At 54.2% G+C, this 23,366-nt stretch overlaps 1 protein-coding gene and 1 long non-coding RNA gene across 3 annotated transcripts; one reads left to right on the forward strand and one right to left on the reverse strand.

The window, feature by feature from the left end:
* Positions 1 to 5,052: 5,052 nt before the first annotated feature.
* Positions 5,053 to 16,865, reverse strand: LOC117311836 (uncharacterized). The gene is made up of 3 exons (XR_004526100.2): positions 16,687 to 16,865; positions 11,078 to 11,125; positions 5,053 to 5,306 (listed from the first exon to the last, which is right to left on the reverse strand). It is a non-coding gene; the product is annotated as an uncharacterized lncRNA (long non-coding RNA).
* A 229-nt stretch (positions 16,866 to 17,094) lies between these two features.
* Positions 17,095 to 19,191, forward strand: GADD45B (growth arrest and DNA damage inducible beta). Of its 2 annotated transcripts, none has more exons than XM_033854872.2 (4): positions 17,095 to 17,373; positions 17,475 to 17,576; positions 17,961 to 18,183; positions 18,645 to 19,191. In XM_033854872.2, the coding sequence occupies exons 1-4, from the start codon at positions 17,330 to 17,332 to the stop codon at positions 18,669 to 18,671; spliced, it is 396 nt and encodes a 131-aa protein (XP_033710763.1). In that variant the 5' UTR covers positions 17,095 to 17,329; the 3' UTR covers positions 18,672 to 19,191. The 2 variants fall into 2 exon arrangements, with proteins under 2 accessions (XP_033710763.1, XP_033710762.1); XM_033854871.2 differs by having other exon boundaries at positions 17,096 to 17,373; positions 18,455 to 19,191.
* Positions 19,192 to 23,366: the final 4,175 nt, after the last annotated feature.

Here is a 23,366-nt window from a genome sequence, read left to right on the forward strand (position 1 = left end):
TGTCCTGGAGCCAAACCTCCGGGCTCCAAATCCCAGCTGGGCCAATGCGTGAAACCGGGTTTCTTTCCGGGATTCAGTTTCCCCTCTTGTATAACCTACCTACCTACCTCTTTGGAGATTCATTAAAATTAAAGGTGGGGTGGTGAAGGAACCTCAGAAATATGTTCGGTGATCTCACCGATATGTGGAATTAAAAAAAAAAAATCAAAAATACCCCAGGCTCATGTAGATACTGTCAAGTTGTCCTCTGAAGAGGTTTACCAGTTTACACTTTTGCAACAATGTATGAGATTATCTGTTTTCCTGAATTGCTGTCAACCCTGAATCATCTTTTATTTTATTTATTTTTTTAATTTATTATTTATTTTATTTTATTTATTTTTCGCTGTGTTGGGTCTTCGTTGCTGCGCGGGCTTTCTCTAGTTGCGGCGAGCGCGGGCTACTCTTTGTTGCGGTGCGCAGGCTTCTCATTGCGGTGGCTTCTCTTGTTCTGGAGCACGGGCTCTAGGTGCGCAGGCTTCAGTAGTCGTGGCTTGCGGGCTCTAGAGCACAGGCTCAGTAGTTGTGGTGCACGGGCTTAGTTGCTCCGCGGCATGTAGGATCTTCCCGGACCAGGGCTTGAACCCGTGTCCCCTGCATTGGCAGGCGGATTCTTAACCACTGCGCCAAGAGGGAAGCCCTGAATCATCTTTTAAATTATTTTATTTATTTGAATTTCTTTTTATGTCCATAAGCAAAGTTTTGCCATTTTCTTTTGTGTATGTGTGTTTTTGTTTTTGTTTTTGTTTTGTTTTGAGGTATAGTTGATTTACAATGTTGTGTTAGTTTCATGCGTACAGCCCAAGCTCATATGAACAGAGAACAGATTGGTGTCTGTGGGTGTGGGGTATGAAGTGGGTGAAGGGGTTCAAAGAGTACACATTTCCAGTTATAAAATAAATATCATGGGGATGTAATGGGCAGCATGGTGACTGTAGTTAATAATACTATATTGCATATTTGAAAGTTGCTAAAAGAGTAGATCTTAAAAATTCTCATCATATGAGAAAAAACCCTGTAACTATTTGTGGTGACGGATGTCACCTAGACTTATGGTGGTGATCGTTTCCCAGGATATACAAATATCGAATCATTAGTTTGTACACCTGAAACTAATATAATGTTATGTCAATTATACCTCCATTTTTTTGGGGGGGGCAGGGGTACGCAGGCCTCTCACTGTTGCGGCCTCTCCCGTTGCAGAGCACAGGCTCCGGACGCGCAGGCTCAGCAGCCATGGCTCACGGGCCCAACCGCTCCGCGGCATGTGGGATCTTCCCGGACCGGGGCACGAACCCGCGTCCCCTGCAACGGCAGGCGGACTCTCAACCACTGCGCCACCAGGGAAGCCCTATACCTCCATTTTTTAAAAAAAATGTTCAGTGAAAGGAGGCAGACACAGGCCTCTCTTGCCTTCGAGATGGCCCACACTCCGTCTGTGGAGTGTGTTTCTCTCTAAATAAATCCACTTCTTACCTATCGTTTTGTCCCTCACTGAATTCTTTCTGTGACAAGACATCAAGAACCTGAGCTTCATTAAGTCCTGAGACCAGCACAAAACCCCCCACCAGATGGAAGATGTTCCAGAGAGAAGGTCACAGTTTGGTAACCTTGAGAAGCTCATCAAGGGACCACCTGAGCCCAGATTAAAGGAGCACAGGCCCTTCACACACCCTAATCCTTATCAGCAGCACCCCCCCTTGAACTATTGCTATAAAAACTCCTCACCAAATTCCCCCAGGTTGGGACACACAGTTTTTGGCGGGTGCGAGCCCACTGTGTCCCCCTTTGCCTAGCAAAGCAATAAAGCTTTCTTTTCTACTTCACCCGGAAAAAAAAAAAAAGCCAGACACAAAAGGTCACACAGCGTATGCGTCCACTCATATAAAATGCCTAGAAGAGGCAAAATGATACAGCAGGGTCTGTCCAACTCGGCTCTGTGGACATTTGGGCCCCATCACTCTCTGTGGGAGGACCATCCTGTTCATTGTAGGGTGTCAGGTGGCATCACTGGGCTCCCCCCACCCCGGCCACCTGATGCCAGCAGCACCATCACACCCTCCGATCCAGACAATCAAGAATGTCCCCAGATGTTGCCACATGTCACCGAGGGGACAAAATCACCCTCAGTGGAGAACCACTTCCTTCCTCTAACCCTGGAACTTGCACCGCTGTTCTTTCTGCCCTGAGAACCGCCACCCCCCCATACATCTCACTTCGGGGGACTTGGTGCAAACAGCCTTCCTCGGGGACCCCAGCAAATCACACACTGAGAACTTGGATTCCTTTACCAGCCCTCTGGGGTGTGGGGTGGGACGGCCTCCCCGCTGCGCGCGGGCTTTCTCTAGTTGCGGCAAGCAGGGGCTACCCTTCGTTGCGGTGCGCGGGCTTCTCACTGTGGTGGCTTCTCTTGTTGCGGAGCACGGGCTCTAGGTGCGCGGGCTTCAGTAGTTGTGGCGCGCCGGCTCAGTAGTTGTGGCGGGCTCTAGAGCACAGGCTCAGTAGTTGTGGCGCATGGGCTTAGTTGCTCAGCGGCATGTGGGATCTTCCCGGACCAGGGCTCGAACCCGTGTCCCCTGCATTGGCAGGGGGATTCTTAACCACTGCGCCACCAGGGAAGCCTTTTTCTTCTTTTCTTCTGTCTTGAATCCTGATACTCACGCACATTCCCCTCTTACCAGAAGCAAAGCCCCCTGCCCTGCCCCAGCACCCAGGCAGGCACGAGTCCCTGGCTAGGCTGTGACTAGCCTCTCAAAAACTAGCTTGTACTTGGGGACCGTATGTCGTCGCCTTTCCCTCATAACAGTAGGAACACCGAATGCGAAACACAGTTGGTACAACGTGAGGGCGTTTAAAGCAAAATAGGGATAAGTGGTACTACAGGAGGTGGGGGCCCGAGGGGAGAAAAATGATGGGGGTTTGGGTTTGGGGGTGGCATGGGGTCACCTTTCCTCCTCTCCACCCCCAGGCTTAGCTGCAACCCCCTCCTCATCACAGGTCCCGCTGACGACCGCCCCGGGCCACCCAGTAGCCTGCCATTCAAGACCCTGCAGGGTCCCACAGGCCGCCCACCGAGCTGGCCCCTCTTGGCACGTGGGTGCCCCATCCGTCTCCAGGTCTTTGCCTGTGCTGTTCCCTCCTCCAGGAATGCTGTTCCCCGCGCCCCATCCTCCCCAACCCCCCTTTCCGCGGCTGCTCCCCTACTCTCCGCCCTAACCTGTGCCGCGAGCCCTCCGCACCCCCCCAATCGCGGACCCCCCCCGGGGGCCGGACTCCAACTCCCAGAAAGCCCTGCGCTTCCCGTGGGTGCGGCCGGAGTGTCCACTCCCCTTGTTCAGTTTGGGAGGCGTTGGCAATTTTCAAATTTTGGCGCTGAACGGGCGGGGCGGCGACAGCTGCGGCCAGACCCCCTCCCCACGCCGGAGCCCGAGGCCTGGGCACTCCACGGGCTCCCCAGGCGCGACACGCGGCGGCGAGGGGTGGCGCTTGGCCCGTTTCCAGGACGGGAAACTGAGGCACGGGGCGATCCGGGGACCTGTCCCGGGAACCCCTGCAGGGGCGGGACGAAACGGGGTTCGAACCCACGACCCTCTGATCCCAGGGCGCTAGAAAAGTTAATGGCTAATTGCTGCCTGCTTTGAGGGTGGAGGGTGCGGGCGGTGGGCGAGAAATCACCGAACCCGAGAAGGTCCGGCCAGGCCCTGTCCCCTCTCCCTCCCCCATCCCTTCCCCATTCCCCTATCCCTCCCGCTTTGCGCCGCCGCCCAAGCTCCGCGCCGGAGTTTGGCGCCAGATTTTTCAAAATCTCAGCGAAACGGCTCCCAGCCCGGATCGCGAGCCTTGATCCTGAATTCCGGCGCCTGGATCTGAGCGACCGCGGATTCTGGAGACTGGACTGGGTGGGGGAGGGCTCATTCCAGAGCCTGGATCTGGGGGGCTGTGGATTCCAGATCTGGGGGGGGCAGAGATTCCAGAGCCTGAATTTTGGGCACCCTGATTCGGGAGCCTGTTTTGGGGAGCTGGGATTCCGGACCCTGGATCTGGAGGGCACTGATTCCAGAGCCCGGAGGAGGGCGGGTTCTGGAACCCCAGTTCCTGAGCCTGGAGGCTAAACCTGGAATCTAGGATCAGAACTCAGGAATCTGGGGCTGGAACCCTGAAATCCCAACTGAAATCTGGGGGCAAGGAGAGAGCTGGGGCCGGAGGGACAGCTGTTTGTTAAATGGGTTCCGGAATAATGAAATCAACAAATATTGGGACTTCCCTGGTCGTCCAGTGGTTAAGACTCCCCGCTTCCACTGCAGGGGGCACGGGTTCGATCCCTAGTCAGGGAAGTTCCAGATGCCCCGTGGTGTGACCAAAGAAACAAATACGGATTGCCATCTCCGCCTGTCAGGCACTGGGGCTGTATCAATGTCCAAAACAAAGATCCCTGTGCTTGGGAAGCTGACAAGGATGAACTAGGAAGACAGAGGAAACAGATACCTAATGAATAAGTGAATTTTATGGCATGTTAGAATATAATAAGGTGGGAGGGGGATGGAAAAAGCTGGGTGAGGGGCTTGGGAGCATGTGAGCTAGGGGGTGCATTTTTTTTTTTCTTGCGGTACGCGGGCCTCTCACTGCTGTGGCCTCTCCCGTTGCAGAGCACAGGCTCTGGACGCGCAGGCTCAGCGGCCATGGCTCAGGGGCCCAGCCGCTCCGCGGCATGTGGGATCTTCCCGGACCGTGGCACGAACCCATGTCCCCTGCATCGGCAGGCGGACTCTCAACCACTGCGCCACCAGGGAAGCCCGAGGGGGAGTGCATATTTAAACAGGGTGGGCCTCTTGGAGAAGGTGGCATTTGAGCAAGGACTCGAAGAGAAGGAGGGGACCAAACAGGTGAACAGGTGGGGAGAAGCCTCCCAGGGAGAGGGACCAGCCAGCACAAAATCACACTCCAGGACGGTGGACATGGCAAGGAATAAGAATTTCCAGTGGGTGGAGACAAGTACAGTATTAGAGAAGGAAACACATGTAACACCCGTGTATTAGTCATCTAGTGCTGGGTAACAAAACACAGTAGCTTAAAGCCACTCATGTTTCTTATCTCAGTTTCCACAGGTTGGGAAGCGGGGTGGGGCTTAGCTGGGTGGGCTGGCTCCAGGCTTTATGATGCTGCAGACAAGGCGTCCCTGGGGCAGGGTCGACTCCCAAGGGCATTTGTACTGATCTTGGAAGGATTCATGTCCTTGCTGGCCATTATCCAGGGGCTGTCTTGGTTCCCTATCACGTAAGAGAGGATTTGATTTTGGTTTTGAAACCCTCACTGTTTGTTGTAATAGGGAAACAAAAAATTAAAATGGCCCAGATATCCCATATAGACCAGTGGGAACTATACTCAGTATCTTGTAGTAACCTATAATGCAAAAGAATCTGAAAAAGAATATATATATGTATAACTGAATCACTCTGCTGTACACTTGAGACTAACACAACATTGTCAATTAACTGTAGTTCAACAAAAAAAAATTTTTTAAATAAAAAAGGACACAAGCAGAAACTAACACACCATTGTAAAGCAATGATACTCCAATAAAGATGTAAAAAAAAAAAGGACACACACAAAAGAAAGGACACACCGACACCTTTGTATAGACTCACACAGTGGAATATTATACAGCAGTGGAAAACTAACACACAGAATGACCTCCCAAACATAAGATCATGCAAAAAAACCGAAGTGCAGAAGAATATCTACAGTGTGCTTCCGTTTTTATAAAATTCGAAACCCAGCTAAACCAGCTGATACGTTATTTCAGTATGCTACAAATGTTAGAGAATTGAAGGGAAGAGTGGGGACGTGATTAACCCAGAAGTCAGCATAGTGGTTGTGTTTTGAAAGCTGGGCGGTTGTGAATGTCTCTATTCTTAGCTGCACGCATAAATTATGGATGCCCTTTGTGTGTTTGATGTATTTTGTGTTTCAAAAGTGAAAAAAACAACCTCCCTCAGACTGCTGTGTAGAACAACATGGTTCCAATAGAAACAGAATAGCCCACCACAAAAAAGAAACGATAATTACGCAATAATTATGTGACCGGATAGAGGTATTAACTGCTCATGGTAATCACGTTGCAACATATAAATGTATCAAATCAACATGTGAAACTTACACAAGGTTATATGTCAATTATATCTCAATTTTTTTTTTTTTTTTAATCTTTTGGCCGCGCTCAGCATGTGCGATGGAACCCGTGCCCCCTGCATTGGCAGCGTGGAGTCTTAACCACTGGACCACCAGGGAAGTCCCTAATTTTTAATGTTTTACTTAACCTGACATACCCAAAATATTCTAACCAATATTGTAATCGACATACACAAATTACTTTTTATTTTATTGAAGTATAGTTAGTTTACAATGTTGTGTTAATTTCTGCTTTACAACAAAGTTATTCAGTTATATAATTAATTTATTTTTATTTATTTTGGCTGCATTGGGTCTTCGTTGCTGCGTGTGGGCTTTCTCTAGCTGCGGCGAGCGGGGGGCTACTCTTCGTTGCGGTGCGCAGGCTTCTCACTGCGGTGGCTTCTCTTGTTGACGGGCACCGGCTCTAGGCGCGCGGGCTTCAGTAGCTGTGGCGCACGTGCTCAGTAGTTGTGGCTTGTGGGCTCTAGAGCACAGGCTCAGTAGTTGTGGCACACGGGCTTAGTTGCTCCGCGGTATGTGGGATCTTCCCGGACCAGGATTCGAACCCGTGTCCCCTGCACTGGCAGGCGGATTATTAACCACTGCGCCACCAGGGAAGTCCCTCAGTTATAAGTATATATATTCTTTTTTTTTTTTTTTTGGCTGCAGTGCGAGGCTTGTGGGATCTTAGTTCCCCGACCAGGTACCAGGTATCGAACCCAGGCCCTCGGCAGTGAAAGCACCGAGTCCTAACCACTGGACCCCCAGGGAATTCCTTCTTTTTTTTTTTTTTTGTTGCAGTACGCGGGCCTCTCACTGTTGTGGCCTCTCCCGTTGCGGAGCACTGGCTCCGGATGCGCAGGCTCAGTGGCCATGGCTCACGGGCCCAGCCGCTCCGCGGCATGTGGGATCTTCCCGGACCGGGGCACGAACCCACGTCCCCTGCATCGGCAGGCAGACTTCCAACCACTGTGCCAGCAGGGAAGCCCTGGGAATTCCCTCTTTTTCATGTTCTTTTCCAATAATTAACCAAATTATTGAGATATTTTCCACTCTTTTTTCCACACCAAGTCTTTGAAATCCAGTGTGTTTTTCACACTCACAGTCTATCACAACTTGGGTGCTAAATTTTCAGTGGTTTAAGGAAAAAATAAAGTTGTCTTTAACGAAAAAGTATTTTACATCACTTCTGTTTGTGGGTTTTAATTAACTAAAATGAAATTCAATTCGAAATTCGGTTACTCAGTGGCTCTGGCTACATTTCAAGGGTGCAGTAGCCTCAGGCTGCTGTAGTTGCCTGGCCAGCACAGGTGGAGAGGATGCTGAGAAGTCACTGAGGTGAGGGACTGCAGTGGCCTGGGCTGGGGTCAGTGCCTCACTTAGAGCCCGCCTGTCCCCTTTCTGGACCTCTCCCCACACCTCCTTTTCCAGGCCTCGCTCCAGTACCCAGCACTCAGGAATCCCCTGTTTCCAAGCCCGGGTGCTTCCCCCCAAGGCAGGCAGTGCCCCCAGTCTGTACACTCCCAGGACCCAGGGGTGGCAGAAGGCAGCTGTTTTGTGGGGTGTGGATCTGTGAGCTGAGGTGCCCTCCGTGTGCAGGTGAGGACCTTCACAATACAGGACCAACCCTGGGATGTTGAGACCCTCAAAACAGAGGCAGCAGGCCACCAGCTTGGGGCCAGCTCTGCCCACACTGCCACATTCCAGGGCAGAACTGCCAGGAGTCTGAGAGTTCTACATGTGAACCGGACTTGCCAGGAGGCTTTGCAGGTTTCAATTCTAATCTGTTGCTGTGTAACAAACTACCCCCAAACTTTACTACGTCTCATGATTTCATGGGTTGGGAATGCAGGTGGGGCTCAGAAGGGCGGTTCTTCTGTCCCATGTGGGGTTGACAGGGGGCCCTGCTTGGTGTCCAGCTGGCAACGGTGCTAGGGGCTCTGGGCTCTTTCTGTGGTCGGTCTGGTGCCTCGCCAGCCCCTCTCCCTTTCTGTGTAGACTCAGGGTCTCTCCAGGGCCCACTGATGCAGCACAAACTTCCTATGAGCTATCTCAGGACTCCCTGAGAGCAGGACAGTACCTGCTGTCCTCCTGAAGCTAAGTGACGTGGCTGGCAGTGTCACCTCCCTCACACTGCACGGGTCAAGGCCATCACAGACCCAGCCCAGATAAAGGGGAGGGAAGTGGCTGCACCGGTTTTTCGTTCCGACCAGCAGTGCACACGGCTTCCAGTATCTCCACATCCTCCCAATGTGTGTTTTTATCTGTCTTTTGACCGTAACCATCCCAGTGTGTGTGAAGCAGTATCTCACTGTGGTCCTGATGCTGCCATCTTTAATCCACTGGAGACTTTGTCAGGTGGGAGGATAGTTCTATTTTGTTCGGCAGTGTGTTACTTGGTGTATAATTGTTGAGCCCTTAGCCATGGGTTGTGCAGCCCTCTTGAATTCTTGTAATGGGTCCCAAAAATACTAGGGGTGGGCTTGCTGGTGGTGCACCAAGGGATGGAGCGGGGGGATCGATTTGAGATCTGTCTGGGGGCCAAGGTTGATGGATTAGTTATCGGGGAAGAGAGAGGGTGTGAAGTTAGTCCCACCTCCGACCCCTTCTGCACCCCATGCAGGGCAACTCACAGCCCTTCACTCTAGGTGGCTGACCTGGCTGCACGTCTTGTACCCCTCCAATCTGGGAGCCCCAAATCTTCACTGTCTGTATTGGGGTGAATAGTGTCCCCCCAAATTCACACCCCACCTGGAACCTGTCAATGGGACCTTGTTTGGAAACTGGGTCTTTGCAGGTATAATTGGTTCAACTGAGATGAGGTCATCCTGGGGACTTCCCGGGCAGTCCAGTAGTTAGGACTCTGTGCTTCCACTGCAGGGGACACGGGTTCAATCCCTGGTCCAGGAACTAAGATCCCACAAGCTAGGTGGCACAGTCAAAAAAAGGTGAGGTCATCCTGGATCAGAGTGGGCCCTCGTCCAATGCCTGGTGTCCTTGTAAGAAGAGGGAGATTTGGATACAGAGAGGTGAGGCCATGTGAGAAGGCCAGGTAAAGATGGAGGCAGGGGCTGGAGGGATGTGTCCACAAGCCAAGGTCCACAGGCAGCCACCAGAGGGGCCTGAGACAGATTCCCCCTCAGAACCTCCAGGAGGAAACAGCCCTGCCAACATGTTCGTTAGGAGACTATTACACTCTAACCGTACATTGAGCGCTTTGCTGGTTCTGAGTCATTTTGGTGAATTATGGAACGCGAGGATAGTTATGGGGACCCCAAATCTGTAGTCAGCTGGTCCAAGTGAAGGTGGTCCCAAGGGCCCCAGCTGACAGATGGTGTCTGAAGTGGGGCTTGTCTTATGGGAAGCATGTCTTCTAAGCAAATAATGGGCTAAACTCCATGCATCCATAGAACTGTAAATTATCTGATGGAAAAATGATGATCGCCCTGTATCATTTTGTTTTGTTTTGTTGTTGATTTTTTTTTAAACATCTTTATTGGAGTATAACTGCTTTACAGTGGTGTGTTAGTTTCTGCTGTATAACAAAGTGAATCAGCTATACATATACATATATCCCCATATCTCCTCCCTGTGGCGTCTCCCTCCCACCCTCCCTATCCCACCCCTCTAGGTGGTGTCCTGTATCCATTTTGCATTGACTAAACAAATTCATTTCAGCCACCGGATGGCCTAGAAGACATCTTACATGTCCCTTCATTATTTACGAGTTCCATGCACTCTCCGACGCACATCGATGGGATATTCACGTGAGAATCATGCTTTTTCCTTTTTTAAAAAATGCATTTTTTTTGGGCTGCTCTGCGCGGCTTGAGGGATCTGTTTCCCAACCAGGGATTGAACCCGGGCCATGGCAGTGAGAGCCCGGAATCCTAACCACTAGACCACCAGGGAACTCCCCAAAATGCATCTTTTAACGTAATGCCGAGCCCCTCAGCCGGTTGCTGGGGTCTCATTCAGTCATTCGACCAGAACCTATTTATTGAGCACCTACTGTATACTACGAACACCATGCCGAGCAAAACAGATGGCAACTCCTGCTTGGTGAAGCCAACACTTGAGTGAAGGCACGGAATGATTCGGATGAATAAGAATAGGCATAGTATGTTAGACAGTGTTGTGTGTTAAGGAAAAAAGGGGGAGTCGAAATGTGGGTGGGGGCGTGAAACGTTTCACAGGTGGCCAGGGGAAGTGGCACTGAGAGGGGGACATGGCAAGCTGGCACGGGCAGGGGAGGGTGCTCAGGGAGAGGAACTGGCAAGGGCAAAGGCCTTGGGGTAAGACCATGCGGGCACATTCAGAGAACAGCGGGAATGGGTTTCCACTGGGGCTTTGTTCGGAGGGTGAGCAGATGGTTTTGGAGGGATCCCTCTGGGTACTGCAGGGAGAGCCGGCTATGGGGGGCACTGACGTCCGGGGAGGGAGGGCGTGGCTTCAAGTGGCTTTCAAGGTGAGTGCTGTACGTGGGTTTTTGTAAGCCTTTTGACAACCTGATTTTCCCAGGAAAGGAGGGAGTTTCAGAGAGGTTAGGTCACCAACCCAAGGACACACAGCTTATGAGGGATGGAGTGGGATTTGAATCAGGCAAGCTTGACTTCAGAGCAGAGATGCCTCTACCAAGTCCCTCCCCCGGACGTCACAGTCACAGACATCCCGGCCTTCTCCTGCTGTGGCTGCTTCCCCCACTCCTGCCCCACCGCCGCCCTCCTCAGTATCCCCATAAGTGACCCCGGCCTCCCCGCCTCCTCAGCTTTGCCCTTGACATCTCTGCCACCTGGTGTGTGTTGTTTCCACCTCCTCCCAGCACATCCTGTCTTCCCAACGTCTAGAAGTTCACATGATGACTCACCTCCACCCAGAAGCCTCTCCTTGGGGACCAGAATCATGTCTTGTTCATCTTTGAAAAAAAAAAAAAAAAATGATGTCAGAGGCCAGTCCCTCCCCTGCTTCAAGCTTGCCAAAGGCTTCCTTTGCTATTTTGACCCCAGGTCGAATACAGACCCCACCTGCAGCCCCCAAAGCCCACCATCCTGATCTCCTCTCTCCTCCCCCCAGTCACTCTGCTCCAGCCATCCGGAACTCCTCAGGGATCCTCGCCTGTGCCAGGTGTGGCCCCACCTCAGGGCCTTTGCATGTGCTGTGCCCAGAGCCCTCTCCCTTCACAGCCTCCCCGGTCTGGCTTCTTTATATCACTCAGGTCTCAGCTCAAATGTCACCTCCTCAGAGAAGCCCACCCTGACTACTCCACCTGAAGTAGTTGCGTTACCACCCCCCCCAGCGCTGAATCAGCACCCAGTAGGCCTTCAATCAACTCCTGAATCCCCCATTTATTTATTTTTAAAGTTTTGTTTTATTTTATCTTTTGGCCATGCCATGCGGCATGCAGGATCTTAGTCCCCCAGCTAGGAATCAAACCTGTGCCCCCTGCATTGGGAGCTCAGAGTCTTAACCAATGGACTGCCAGGGAAGTCCCTAATTCCCCCATTCAGAGGGCAGTTACCACGCACAGAGCCCTCTCCTAAGTGTGGACCAGATTGAATGCATTTTGTGCTCAGGGCATTCCTAGATAACGCTGTTATTTCCATTTTGCAGAGGGGGAAACTGAGGCACAGGGATCTCGTGCGCGGGATGCCATGCCCGAGTTCATGTAGCTGGTCAGGAGGGGATTCAAAGCCAGGCAGTCAGAAGTCTCCTTGGTCACCCCCGACCCCTGGCCTGAGCCCCCGTTTTCCTCATCCCTGCCCCTCACACCCCTCCTGTCTTAGCTGGCTTGAGTAACCATAACAGAACACCACAGTCTGGGGCTTAAACCACAGACATGATTCCTCACCGCCCTGGAAGCGGGAGGCCCACGATCCGGGTGCCGGCGTGGCCAGTTCCTGGTGAGGGCCTGCTTCCTGGTCTCACTGTGAGCTCATATGGCAGGGAGAGCTCTGGTCTCTCTTGCTCTCCTTACAAGGGCACAAATCCTACCGGGGGGGCGGGGGGGCACCCTCACGACCTCACCTAACCCTCATCCCCTCCCAAAGGGCCTGCCTCCAAACACCATCCCATGGGGGTTAGGGCCTCAGCATATGGATTTTGGGGACATAAACTTTTGGTCCATAACACCTCCTATGATGCAAAGGGGCCTCCAGCTCTGCACTCACCTCTCAAATGTCCTTCCCCAGCCCTGGGACTCCTAACCCTGCAGCATTCCAGCTGCCATGCTGGGAGAGAACCCTGATCCACCCCCCAAGGCAAAACCAATGCCCCAACCTCCTAGACACTTGGTTTCCCCTCTGTCCCCTGGTAACATCACTCCTGTCTCCCGGGTTTGCTTGTGGTGGGGGGTTAAAGGCCGGGTCCCAAGAAGCAGGGCCAGAACGAGGGTGAGGTCAAAGCTCAGTCACAATGAAAAATCATATTTCAATGCAATATTTTAAAAAAATTTTTTTAATGCAAAAAAATCCATGCTGACTACATTATCAAAATTTGAAATCAAGACAGGATCAATCATACTGTTTTCCTTTCGTCTGGGGCTCCAATATGGCTTGGTAAGGGACTGTCACTGACCTTGTCTTGATGGGAAATTTTAATATTCCATTCATCATGGGTGTTTTGGCGTGCACTATGATTTAAACTATCACATTAAAAAAAATTTACCTCGGGAATTCCCTGGCGGTCCAGTGGTTAGGGCTCTGTGCTTTCACTGCTGAGGGCCCAGGTTCAATCCCTGGTCGGGGAACTAAGAGCCCACCAGCCACATGGCTCAGCCAGAAAAAGAAAAGGAAAAAATATATTTATCTCATTCTGGATTAGTGGTGATGATTGCACAAACTTGTGACTCTACAGAAACCCACTGAACTAGAGCCTCTAAAAGGGTGGATTTGGGACTTCCCTGTTGGCACAGTGGTTGGGAGTCCGCCTGCCAATGCAGGGGACATGGGTTCGAGCCCTCGTCCAGGAGGATCCCGTGTGCCGCAGGGCAACTGGGCCTGTGTGCCACAACGACTGAGCCTGCGCTCTAGAGCCTGCAAGCCACAGCTACTGAGCCCGCATGCCACAACTACTGAGGCCTGAGCACCTGCAGCTGGTGCTCTGCAACGGGGGAGGCCACTGCAGTGAGAGGCCCGCGCACCGCGGCTAAGAGTGGCCCCTGCTCGCCACAACTGGAGAGCATCTGCGCGCGGCGACAAGGGCCCGATGCAGCCATAAATAAATAAATATAATTTTTGGAAAAAGGTGGATTTTATGGTATGTGATTTCTAGCTTGATAAAAAATGAGAGAAAAAGATTATCTTGATGAGCAAGGTTTTGGTGCCCCTTTAAATTTTGCGACCCCCAATTTCCCTCTCTTTCCCTCTAGACTCCAAACATCCCGTCCTAACCCCTGCCTTTTGGAATAGCTGGAGTATCTTGGAATATCCTTGGACAACTCTGAGCTCCATGCCTTTGGATGAACAGCACCATCTTCCTGAGTCTCTATTCCACCCCCTATAAACTTGCAACCATCACACAAGTGCTGCTTCATGGGCATCAAAGGAGAAACTGCTTACAAAAGGCTAAGCACGTAGTAAATGCTCAAGAAAAGTTTGCTGTTATGCGTATCTTGAATGCAATGCAAAATTAAATTTTAAAGCGCTTAGGTTTATCAATTCTAAAGACAAGGGAACGGGCTTCCCTGGTGGCGCAGTGGTTGAGAGTCCGCCTGCCGATGCAGGAGACACGGGTTCGTGCCCCGGTCCGGGAAGATCCCACATACCGCGGAGCGGCTGGGCCCGTGAGCCATGGCTGCTGAGCCCGCGCGTCCGGAGCCTGTGCTCCGCAACGGGAGAGGCCACAACAGTGAGAGGCCCGCGTACCACAAAAAAAATAAAAAATAAAAAAAAAATAAAGACAAGGGATCTCATTTGCAACGCGGGTGCAGATATGCCCGGTTTCCTGGCTGGGGAAGTTGCCAACTCACATGTTCTCCATGAGGGTGGTGAGGGTTCCCCGGTAAACAGGGTCACCTCTCTCTCCTAGGAGCAGACAGGGACATTCTTAGGGCTGCACTCACCTTAGGAGCAAAATTTAAGGGGGTGCCCAGAACTCAATCCTCAAGATAAATATTTTAATGCAATATTTTCAAAAGTCAAAATCAATACCAAAAAATCCATGATGAATAAAAGATCAAAACTGCAAATAAAGACAGGATCTGACCTTGCATGTGCACAACTCACCTCCCTGCCCTCCACCCCCGACCCTGTCAGATGGTGTCTGTATATAAAACCTTCATTTTTGCTCATCATGGGTGGGGCTCTTTTGGCATAAATTTTTAAAATAAAAAATATCTTTTTATTTTTTTGGCCACACCATGCAGCTTGTGGTATCTTAGTTCCCCGACCAGGGATCAAACCCGTGCCCCCTGCAGTGGAAGCTCAGAGCCCTAACCACTGGACCACCAGGGAAGTCCCTATAATACTGTTTATCTTGATGACTGAGTTTTGTGGCATTCCCTTAAAATGTGTGTCAGCGGTGAATACCTCACTCCCCTCACCCTACACCCTGCCCTTTGCTCCAATAAAACTTTGTTGACAAAAACGGCGTCCACAACAGCCAAATGGTGGAAACAACCCATGTGTCCATCAACGGATGAATGGATAAACTAAATGTGGCTCCTTCCTACAGCCTAATATTATTCAGCCTCAGAAAGAAGTCAATGCAGACACACACATGGATGAACAACATGGATGAAGCTTGAGGACACTATGTTCAGTAAAATAACACGCCAAAGGATGAATACAGTATGATTTCATTTACAGGAGGTCTCTAAAGGATCAAATTTATAGAGACAGAAAGTAGAATGGTGGGTGTCAGGAGTTGGGGGCAATTCATGTCTAATTCCCAAGAGTTTACTCTGGGGATGATAGAAAAGGTTTGGGTCAGGATCACGATGATTGTTACCCAGCATCGTGGACGTATTTAATTCCACTGACCGGTATACTTACAAGTGATCGAAATGATGAATATCGTGTATATTTTATCATTAAAAAAAAAACCAGGGGACTTCCCTGGTGGCACAGTGGCTGGGTCTCCACGCTCTCAATGCAGGGCGCCCGGATTCAATCCCTGGTCAGGGAACTGGATCCCACGTGCATGCTGCAGCTAAGAGGTCGCATGCAGCAACTGGGGAGACCACGTGCGGCAACTAGGGAGCCCTGGAGCCGCAACTAAGTAGCCCTTGAGCTGCAACTAAGACCCAGCACAACCAAATTAAAAAAACAAAAGCAGGCACCCCTGGGAAGTAGTTTAGTTGATTTTAAAAAAATATTGCAACTATAAAGTTATTAAATACATGTTTCACATATAAAATATTGCGTATTTAAAATATTGCAATTGCCACCCCAGTCCCTGTCCTTCTCCTCCTCACCCCGCCCTCGCCGGTCTGTCCCTTCCGGCGCTGCGGGCGCAGGGACCTCGCGCGGCCACCAGGTGGCGCCGCTGCGCCCCGCAGTCCCCGGGACATTTCGCGCCCCCACGGTGGGCGGCGCGGAGGCGGCGCGATGCGTCAGCGGGACAGCGAGCCCGGGAGCTGGGGGAACTGAGCCGCGGGGCGGAGGCCAGACCCCAGGCTGGCGGGGGAGGGGGCGCAGCTGTGAGTCATCGGGAGCCCCCGTTCGGCCGTGGTAGCCAGTCCCACGCGGGCCTGCCCGCCTGGCTCGTGAACTGCTTACCAGGGGAGATGGCGAGGCTGGCGGCCGTCCCAGCGTGCGGCCGTGGCTGGCGCACACGTGTGGCTCCAGCACGAAATAACCGGGGGCTTGAGAGAGTGGAGGCCTCACCAAGCCTCAGTTTCCCCTTTTGCATCCTGCAGATGAGAGTAGCCCCTGCTTCCCGCGTCCTTGGGGGTTAAATGAACCGTGATAACGGGGAGCCTGGTGCCCAGTGGGCGCTAGGTACGTTCAGCGCCCGCTCCGGAGGGAGGAAATAAAGGCGGCGACCACCATTGCAAGCGCGCCCAGGTGGCAGCGCGCGACGCACGCAGGAACCGGTTCCCCTCGCTTCTCCCGGGCCTCGATTTCCCCCCACGGTCAGGTGCGAGGCGGTCGTGCGGTCAGAACCTTGCAACGCGAGGCGCCTGCAGGGGGCGCGGAGCCCACGAGGCCGAGCCACCTGCGCCTCCCACGCGCGCCCCACCCTGAAACTCGCGGCGGGTGGGGAGGGGCGACCGGTCCCGGCCCTAGGCTTTGCAGCCCCCGTTTCTGGGTACCTCGAGGCGGCCTCCAGCGACCACCACCTCTTGTTAAACGCTTACCGTGCACCCCTCATTTTATTTAGGACTCACTGCAATCCAGAGAGGCCAGCGCTGCATTCCCATTGGACAGATAGGGACACAGAGGCCCAGAAAGTAAAGCCACCCAGGGTCTGGGGTCCCTGAAGCCTGGGGAGACTCCCGCCACCACCACCTAGAAAGGATCAGGCTGCAAACCGTACTCCATCTCCGTGCAAAACCCCAGCAGAACCTGGAAAGGCGCGGGCCGGGGACTCTCCGGGGTTTCCAGGCCCCCCCGAAAATCCGGGCCGCCTCGCGCGCTGGAAATCCCGCGCGCGCCCCGAAACGCGGCGCGGCTGCCGGGAAATCAGGAGAAAACTTCTGCTTTTTTTTTTTTCTTTTCTGGCACTCAAGCTCCCCCGGCTCCCTCCCCCCCGCCCCGCGCCCTCCTCCCGGCTCTCGCCCCCACGTGGGGCGCCCCCTCGCGGCGCTCCGCCCCCTCCCCGCCGCCGGCCAACTGCAGCGCGGGTTTCTCTCGCCTTTGTTTTTTCTCCAATAGGAGGGGCGGATGAACCACCGGGGCCACGCCCATGTTTGTACAAGTCTATAAATGGCGGCGCCGGCAGCCGCGCGCTAAGGTCGCTGAAGCCGAGGACGTCAGACTTTGCAGTTCCCTGGATTATCCTTGCTGAGGCACTTGCAATTTTTTTCCGCCTTATTTGGGGAGGATTTCGCTGCCTTCCGAAGGTCTTGACGAACGATTGGGTTCCGTAGGAAGGCTTTGGGCTCTCCGGCCTCGGACTTTGCATTTTCTCCCTTGGAACTGTCGTGGGACTGTTTTCCACTGTGGATTATAACTGCAACATGACACTGGAAGAGCTCGTGGCGTGCGACAACGCGGCGCAGAAGTAAGTAGCGGGGCCCCCGCCGCCTGAGGTCGGCCGGGCCGGGCGGGGACCGGAGCGCCCCGTGGCCGGCCCGGCGTGACCCCCGTCTCCCTTGGCCCCAGGATGCAGACGGTGAGCGCCGCGGTGGAGGAGCTGCTGGTGGCTGCGCAGCGCCAGGACCGCCTCACCGTGGGGGTGTACGAGTCGGCCAAGCTGATGAATGTGTGAGTGAGACCCCGGCACCGGGCTGGGCGCGAGTGGGGATCTCCGCTCCGCACGCTCCTTGCTGCATCCCTCTCTTGCATGGGGCTGGGACACCCCCAAGTGTCCCTACTGCTGTGGGTCGAGGGTCTTTCTGCCTTATTTTTTTTGAGGGGTGGAGGCTGCAGTATCCCGGTGCGGCATCATCTGCAGGCAGTCACCGCGTCTGTGCCCCTGCCTTACCCCGCCATCCTTTGAACCGAATGTCTTCTCCCCCACCATTTATCTGCATGCAGACGCGATCCCTTGCGCACCTGCGGTTTCTCTTTGCTTTTGCAAACTCCCCGCCGTAACGGTGGCCCCTCCCCAGTCCCCAGCTGACCCACCATCCCACTCCGGCTCCCCAGGGACCCTGACAGCGTGGTCCTGTGCCTCCTGGCTATTGACGAGGAGGAGGAGGACGACATCGCCCTGCAGATCCACTTCACGCTCATCCAGTCTTTTTGCTGTGACAACGACATTGACATCGTGCGGGTGTCAGGAATGCAGCGCCTGGCACAGCTGCTGGGCGAGCCGGCCGAGACCCAGGGCACCACCGAGGCCCGGGACCTGCACTGCCTCCTGGTCACGGTGAGCTGGGCCTCGGCCCCGCCCCGCCCCCTCCCTACCCCGGCACCTGGGCCCGTGTTTGTCAACAAAGTCGAGCTGGCCGGTCTGCACCAGCTCAGCGCTCAGCCATGCTCGGCATGTCCCCGTGGGCAGCCGGCCGGGTCTCGGGGCCTTAGTCACCCAGCGAGCTATTTTGAGCCAGCCTGCTTTCCCCAAAGGGGCCCTGGGAGAGGGGGGCTCCCCAGCCACTCCTGGGGCTCCCGCTGAACCCCGTCTCCTCGCCTTCCCACAGAACCCTCACACAGACGCCTGGAAAAGCCACGGCCTGGTGGAGGTTGCCAGTTACTGCGAAGAGAGCAGGGAGAACAACCAGTGGGTCCCCTACATCCCCCTCCAGGAGCGCTGAGACCCTGCCCGGCGTCAGAACCTGTTGCTGCCAAAAAACACGATAAAATAAATATTTGATTCCCCCTCCCTCCCAGAACCCCCCCAAACAACCCAACCTATGAGACCGTCGGGGGCAGGATCGTTGGAGGCTGAAGACAGGAGAGGGAGTGCGCGGCCACCCCAGGGCGCCGGGGCTGGAGCAGCGCCAGCAGCGGCCACCGTGTGAGGAGAAGATGGGACCCAGGCCAGCAAGAGAGGGGACCCTGGAGCTCAGGCCTGGCGACAGAGCAGAAGCTGGAGTGGGGGAGCTGTGCCCCCCCCCACAGGAGGGCCGAGACTCCACACTTCAGGGGTGGGGTGGGACTGATAGTACCTGCCCCCTTCCTTGAGACCAGAGCTGACATGTGCAAACGGGCCTTGGTGGGCCGAGGGTCCGCACCCTGGCCAGGACAGTACTTTGGGACTTGGGAGACAGGGCTATGTTGCTCTCTACCGGCGAACTCCCAGTCTGCAAACTAAATAGACAATCTATTTTGTTACTTGCACTTGTTACTTGAATCGGTGAAAGAAAGATGGGAAGCTTACAGATACATATATTTTTACTTCTACTATGATGGCCTTGTAATAAATTGTTAAAGCTTCTGGGTTCTTGTGTATTTACCGCCGGCCTCAGTGCGGGACCAGGACCTCCACCTCCCCTGCGCTGCAACAGCACTGGCGCCGCCCACGCCACCTCCTGCAGGCTCACCAGGAAGTGTTACTTAAGTCCGAGTTAGCTGCTCCAGGCTCCTTGCAAAAACAGTGCCTCTTCTCTCTGCAACCGGCGCCACCCAAGTCCAACAAATCTTTGCCTCTTTTTTTTTCTTCTCCCCTCCTCCTGCCCCCGAGCAATTAAAAGACCGGTTTATTACGAAACCTGGCCGTCGTGCCGCCGCTGTTACTCGCTGAGCCAACCCCAAACTCTGGGCACATAATAGACGCACCCCTGGGGGCTGGCTGCAGCCCCTGCCCGCCTGGCTGCCACCGCAGCCCAGGTCCAGAGAGGTCAATGGGCCACCTCGACCACACAGCGAGGTGGGCTTGGAGCTCAGAGCTGCCCCTGGGCTTGGGCGTTGCAGGAAGAGCTTCGGGGATCCCCCAGAGAGCAACCCCCACCCACCCAGGCCTTCTCCCTCCCAGGGTGGGCCTCTGCACTGCACTAAAGAAAAAAAGATTTTTTTTTTTCTTTCCCCAAACTAAAATCAACAAGCAGAAAAATACCCCAGGAAGTCGTGCTCCCGGCCCAGCTGGGCTTGGCACGCTGCTGCATTTTGCCTCTAAACCGAAACTGTGAGGCCTGGCCGGCCACCTCCTTTTCCCCTGAACTCGCAGGCGCGGTGACTCCCCTGGCCCGGGGCAGGGAACTGGGAGCGCGGCCCAGCCTGAACTCCAGCCTCAGTCTTCCCGCGCCGAGTCTGCGGGGTGGGCTCGCGGAGCCCGTGCAACACCTTCTCACCTCTGCCCCGCACCCCGGGGCCTGGGAACCGGGTGGGGAGGTAACCCAGGGGCCAGACGTAGGCCGCGACCTTTCCACGGAGCCCCACGTGGGCGAGTGAGGAAAACCCCGACGGCCCCGGGGAGTCACGGGGCTGGGGGGAGCCCCGCCGGGGGAGGATGGGGGAGGGAAGGAGAAAGGGGGAAATCCCAGAGGGAGACGAGGGGGGAGGGGCGGGAATCCCTCCAGAGGGGAGATCGGGAGTGGGGAGGGAGGAAAATGAGATGCAGCCCGGAGTAGGGACAACGCCCCCGCCAGCCCCGGGGAGCGGAATCCCTCTGGGGGTGGGGGAGGGGAGATGCTAAGAGGAGATAACCGAGCCCCGCGGGGTGGAGGGGGGAAAGGGGAACTCAGCGGGTCTAAAGGGGGTTGGAAGGAATCTCTGCAGGGATTTGGGGGAGGGGAGATTCTAAGTGGAGAGACCCGAGCCCTGAGGGGTGGAGGTAGGAGTTTGAAGAGGAGGGGTTTAGGGATGGGGGTGGGGCGAGGGGGAACCCAGAGCGGGAGGGGGAGAAGGGCCGAAGGAATCCCTGTAGGGGTGGGGGAAAAGGGAGTAAGGAGACTTGAGCTCCAGGAGAGGAGGAAGGAGTCTGAGGGGAGAGAGGGGATCCTGCTGGAGTTGGGAGGTGAGGGGCCTGAAGCCCCGAGGGGTGGAGAAGGGACTGCGAGGGGCTAGGGGGGAGATGGGGAGGATCCCTGAGATGGGGCCCAGAGAGTGGAAGGGGAGCAGAGGCTGAGGGACCTCAGTGGGGGGCATCAATGGGGAAGGACTGAGGTGGACAGGGCTGGGCTCATTGCTCCAACGGTGACCTGGACTTCCCCCTGTCGAGGCAGGCGGGGCACCCAGGAGAAGCTCCCGGCCGGCTCCGCCCGCGGGTGTGGGCTGCTCTGTCCCCATCCTGACCTTGGCCAGACAAAAGGGCCGCATGACCTCTGACTCTCTCCTCCCTAAGTCCCCGGTGCAGTGGGAGCAAGACCCCAGGCCCCTGGGGTCCAAGGAGATACAGGGCATGGGTGGGACCCCAGCTGTGTGACCCTGAGCTGGTACCTTAACCTTTCTGTGCCTTCAGTTGCTCCTTCCAAAAAATAGGGATAATAATGCTACCTACCTCATAGATTGTTGAGGTCAAATGAAACATATATTCCTTAGGTTAGCTCCTCTGACTCAGAATGTATAAAAAGGATTAGCCATTATTACGACTACGACTATTATCAGCACACTTACTGTCCCCTGCATTTCCAGAAGCATCTCCTTTAATCCTCTCACAGCCACCCTGCGAATTAGCAGAGCCGAGACTAGGGTGAGGCGAGCGGCACACGCCTTCCGTGCAAAATTTAAGACAGCAGGAGACCAAAAACTCGGTGGGCAAGATAAAGAATATTTTCAAGCAATATATTTCTAACTCGAATGCAAACAAAAAAAAAAAAAAAACGAGAGAGAGAGAGAGAGAGAGAGAGAATATCCCTTGGGGACCAAAACTGTAAATCAAGATAGGATTAGCCGATTGGTCCCTTTGCCTCTCTGCGGGCACCGTTCCTGACCCTGCCTTGATTTCAACTTCGATATTTGGCTCAGTTACTTTGCAGGTTAGGGTTAGGGGTTAACTGACGACGCAGAGGGGGCGTGGCTTCTCAGAGGGGGCGTGGCTTCCCAGGAGAGGTGAACCCCAGCTCTCTCCGCTGCCACCACGCGAACGTGCGAACTTGCAGGGTCATGGCTCTTACGTTCTGATACCAGTTCTCCCATTATTCTCATTAATGTTATTACTACTCTTGCTGTTGTTGTTGCTGTCGTTAATAAAAGCATTGAGTCTTCCTGACCGAACCCAGAATCCAACGGCTGTTCGGAGGAGGTATTAACAGCAGCTCGGCTGATTCGGTCGTCTCTGGGTGCAGACACCCTGAACTTGACCACTGTCCACTGAGGACGATGCCGTTGTCCCATTTTCCAGAAGAGGAGCCTGAGGTCCAGACTGGAGGAGCCACGGCTTGGTCAGGAGTCTTGAAAACCCAGGGGGACAGGGAGAGGGGGCAGGCTGCACCCCAATACACTCCCCCCCCCACCAGAGTTCAGGGAGGAGTGGCCACAGGTCACAAAGGCTCGGTCACTGTTGCAGGTGCCGCCTCCCCGGGGCTGCCACTGCTGGGGGCTGGGTGCCAGGAGCAGGACAGTGCAGGAAGACGCTATTCCCCAGCTGGGTGGGCACCCACGCTCACCTCCATCCACACCTGCACCCTCGGGCCTGAGACACACACTCACACACGCAGGCACACCTGGACACGCACACACAGCCCCCCAGACCTCATACACACTGTTGCCCACGTGGGTCCCCCCAGCACTTCTGGGTGGAGAGCTCAGACTCCAGCTTTACCCCATCCCCTTAGGCACGTGGCTTCTCTGAGCTCCATTTCCAAGTCTGTCCCCTAAACACGCTGGCTCCATCAAGCGTCTGTCCCCACGTGCACCTGTGCACACACACGCCACAGTGGACACGACCACAGAATCACACGCGTGTCGACATGTGTAAATACAGATGTGCTCCCTGTCCCGAGGCCTCAATGGTGCGTACACTTCCCGCTATTTCCTTGAACCCTCCCTGCCCGGGAAAGGGGACTGGCCTTGTGAGCACGTCATGAAGCCCATAATGTCCCCCTGGACTTGGGGACCAGGCTGGGGGGCCAGGAGTGAGACAGTCACATAGGGCAGCGATACTGGGAGAGGTGATATGATAGTAGCTGACGTTGCACTGGGCCAGCCCCTCAGCCCTGCCATCACTTATCCTTCTGAAAACAACGCCACGATAGGTACTGTTATTCTCTGCTTCTTACAGGTAGTAATTCAGAGTTAGAACTTTATATGTGTGTGTATATATATATATATATATATATATGTGCATATATATGGGATATAATTCACATATCATAAAATTCACCCCCTTTAAAGTATAATTCAGTGGTTTTTAGTATATTCACACAGTTGTGCAATCATCTCCATGATCTAGTTCCAGAACATTCCATCACCCCAAAAAGAAGCCCCGTCCCCATGAGCCCATGAGCAGTCACCCCCATCCTCTCCCAGCCTCTGACGACCACGCATCCACTCTCTCTCTCTGTGGATTTCCCTGGAAATAAAACGTTCTGGACGTTTCACGCAGGTGGAAGCACACACTCTGCGGCCTTCTGTGTCTGGCTTTTCTCACCTGCATGACATCTGGGGGCTCATCCACTTTGCAGGATGTGTCACTACCAAAGTTTGGACTCGTAGTGCCCGCCCTGCGTCTGT

The sequence above is a fragment of the Tursiops truncatus genome, chromosome 3, assembly GCF_011762595.2.
Source record: "Tursiops truncatus isolate mTurTru1 chromosome 3, mTurTru1.mat.Y, whole genome shotgun sequence".
In the NCBI taxonomy this organism is placed as follows: Eukaryota; Metazoa; Chordata; class Mammalia; order Artiodactyla; family Delphinidae; genus Tursiops; species Tursiops truncatus.

Coding starts and splice junctions, on each gene's coding strand:
- GADD45B (XM_033854871.2), top strand. CDS start 17,330: ATGACACTGGAAGAGCTCGTGGCGTGCGACAACGCGGCGCAGAA. Junction 17,374..17,474: donor TGCGACAACGCGGCGCAGAA/GTAAGTAGCGGG, acceptor CCTTGGCCCCAG/GATGCAGACGGTGAGCGCCG. Junction 17,577..17,960: donor TCGGCCAAGCTGATGAATGT/GTGAGTGAGACC, acceptor CCGGCTCCCCAG/GGACCCTGACAGCGTGGTCC.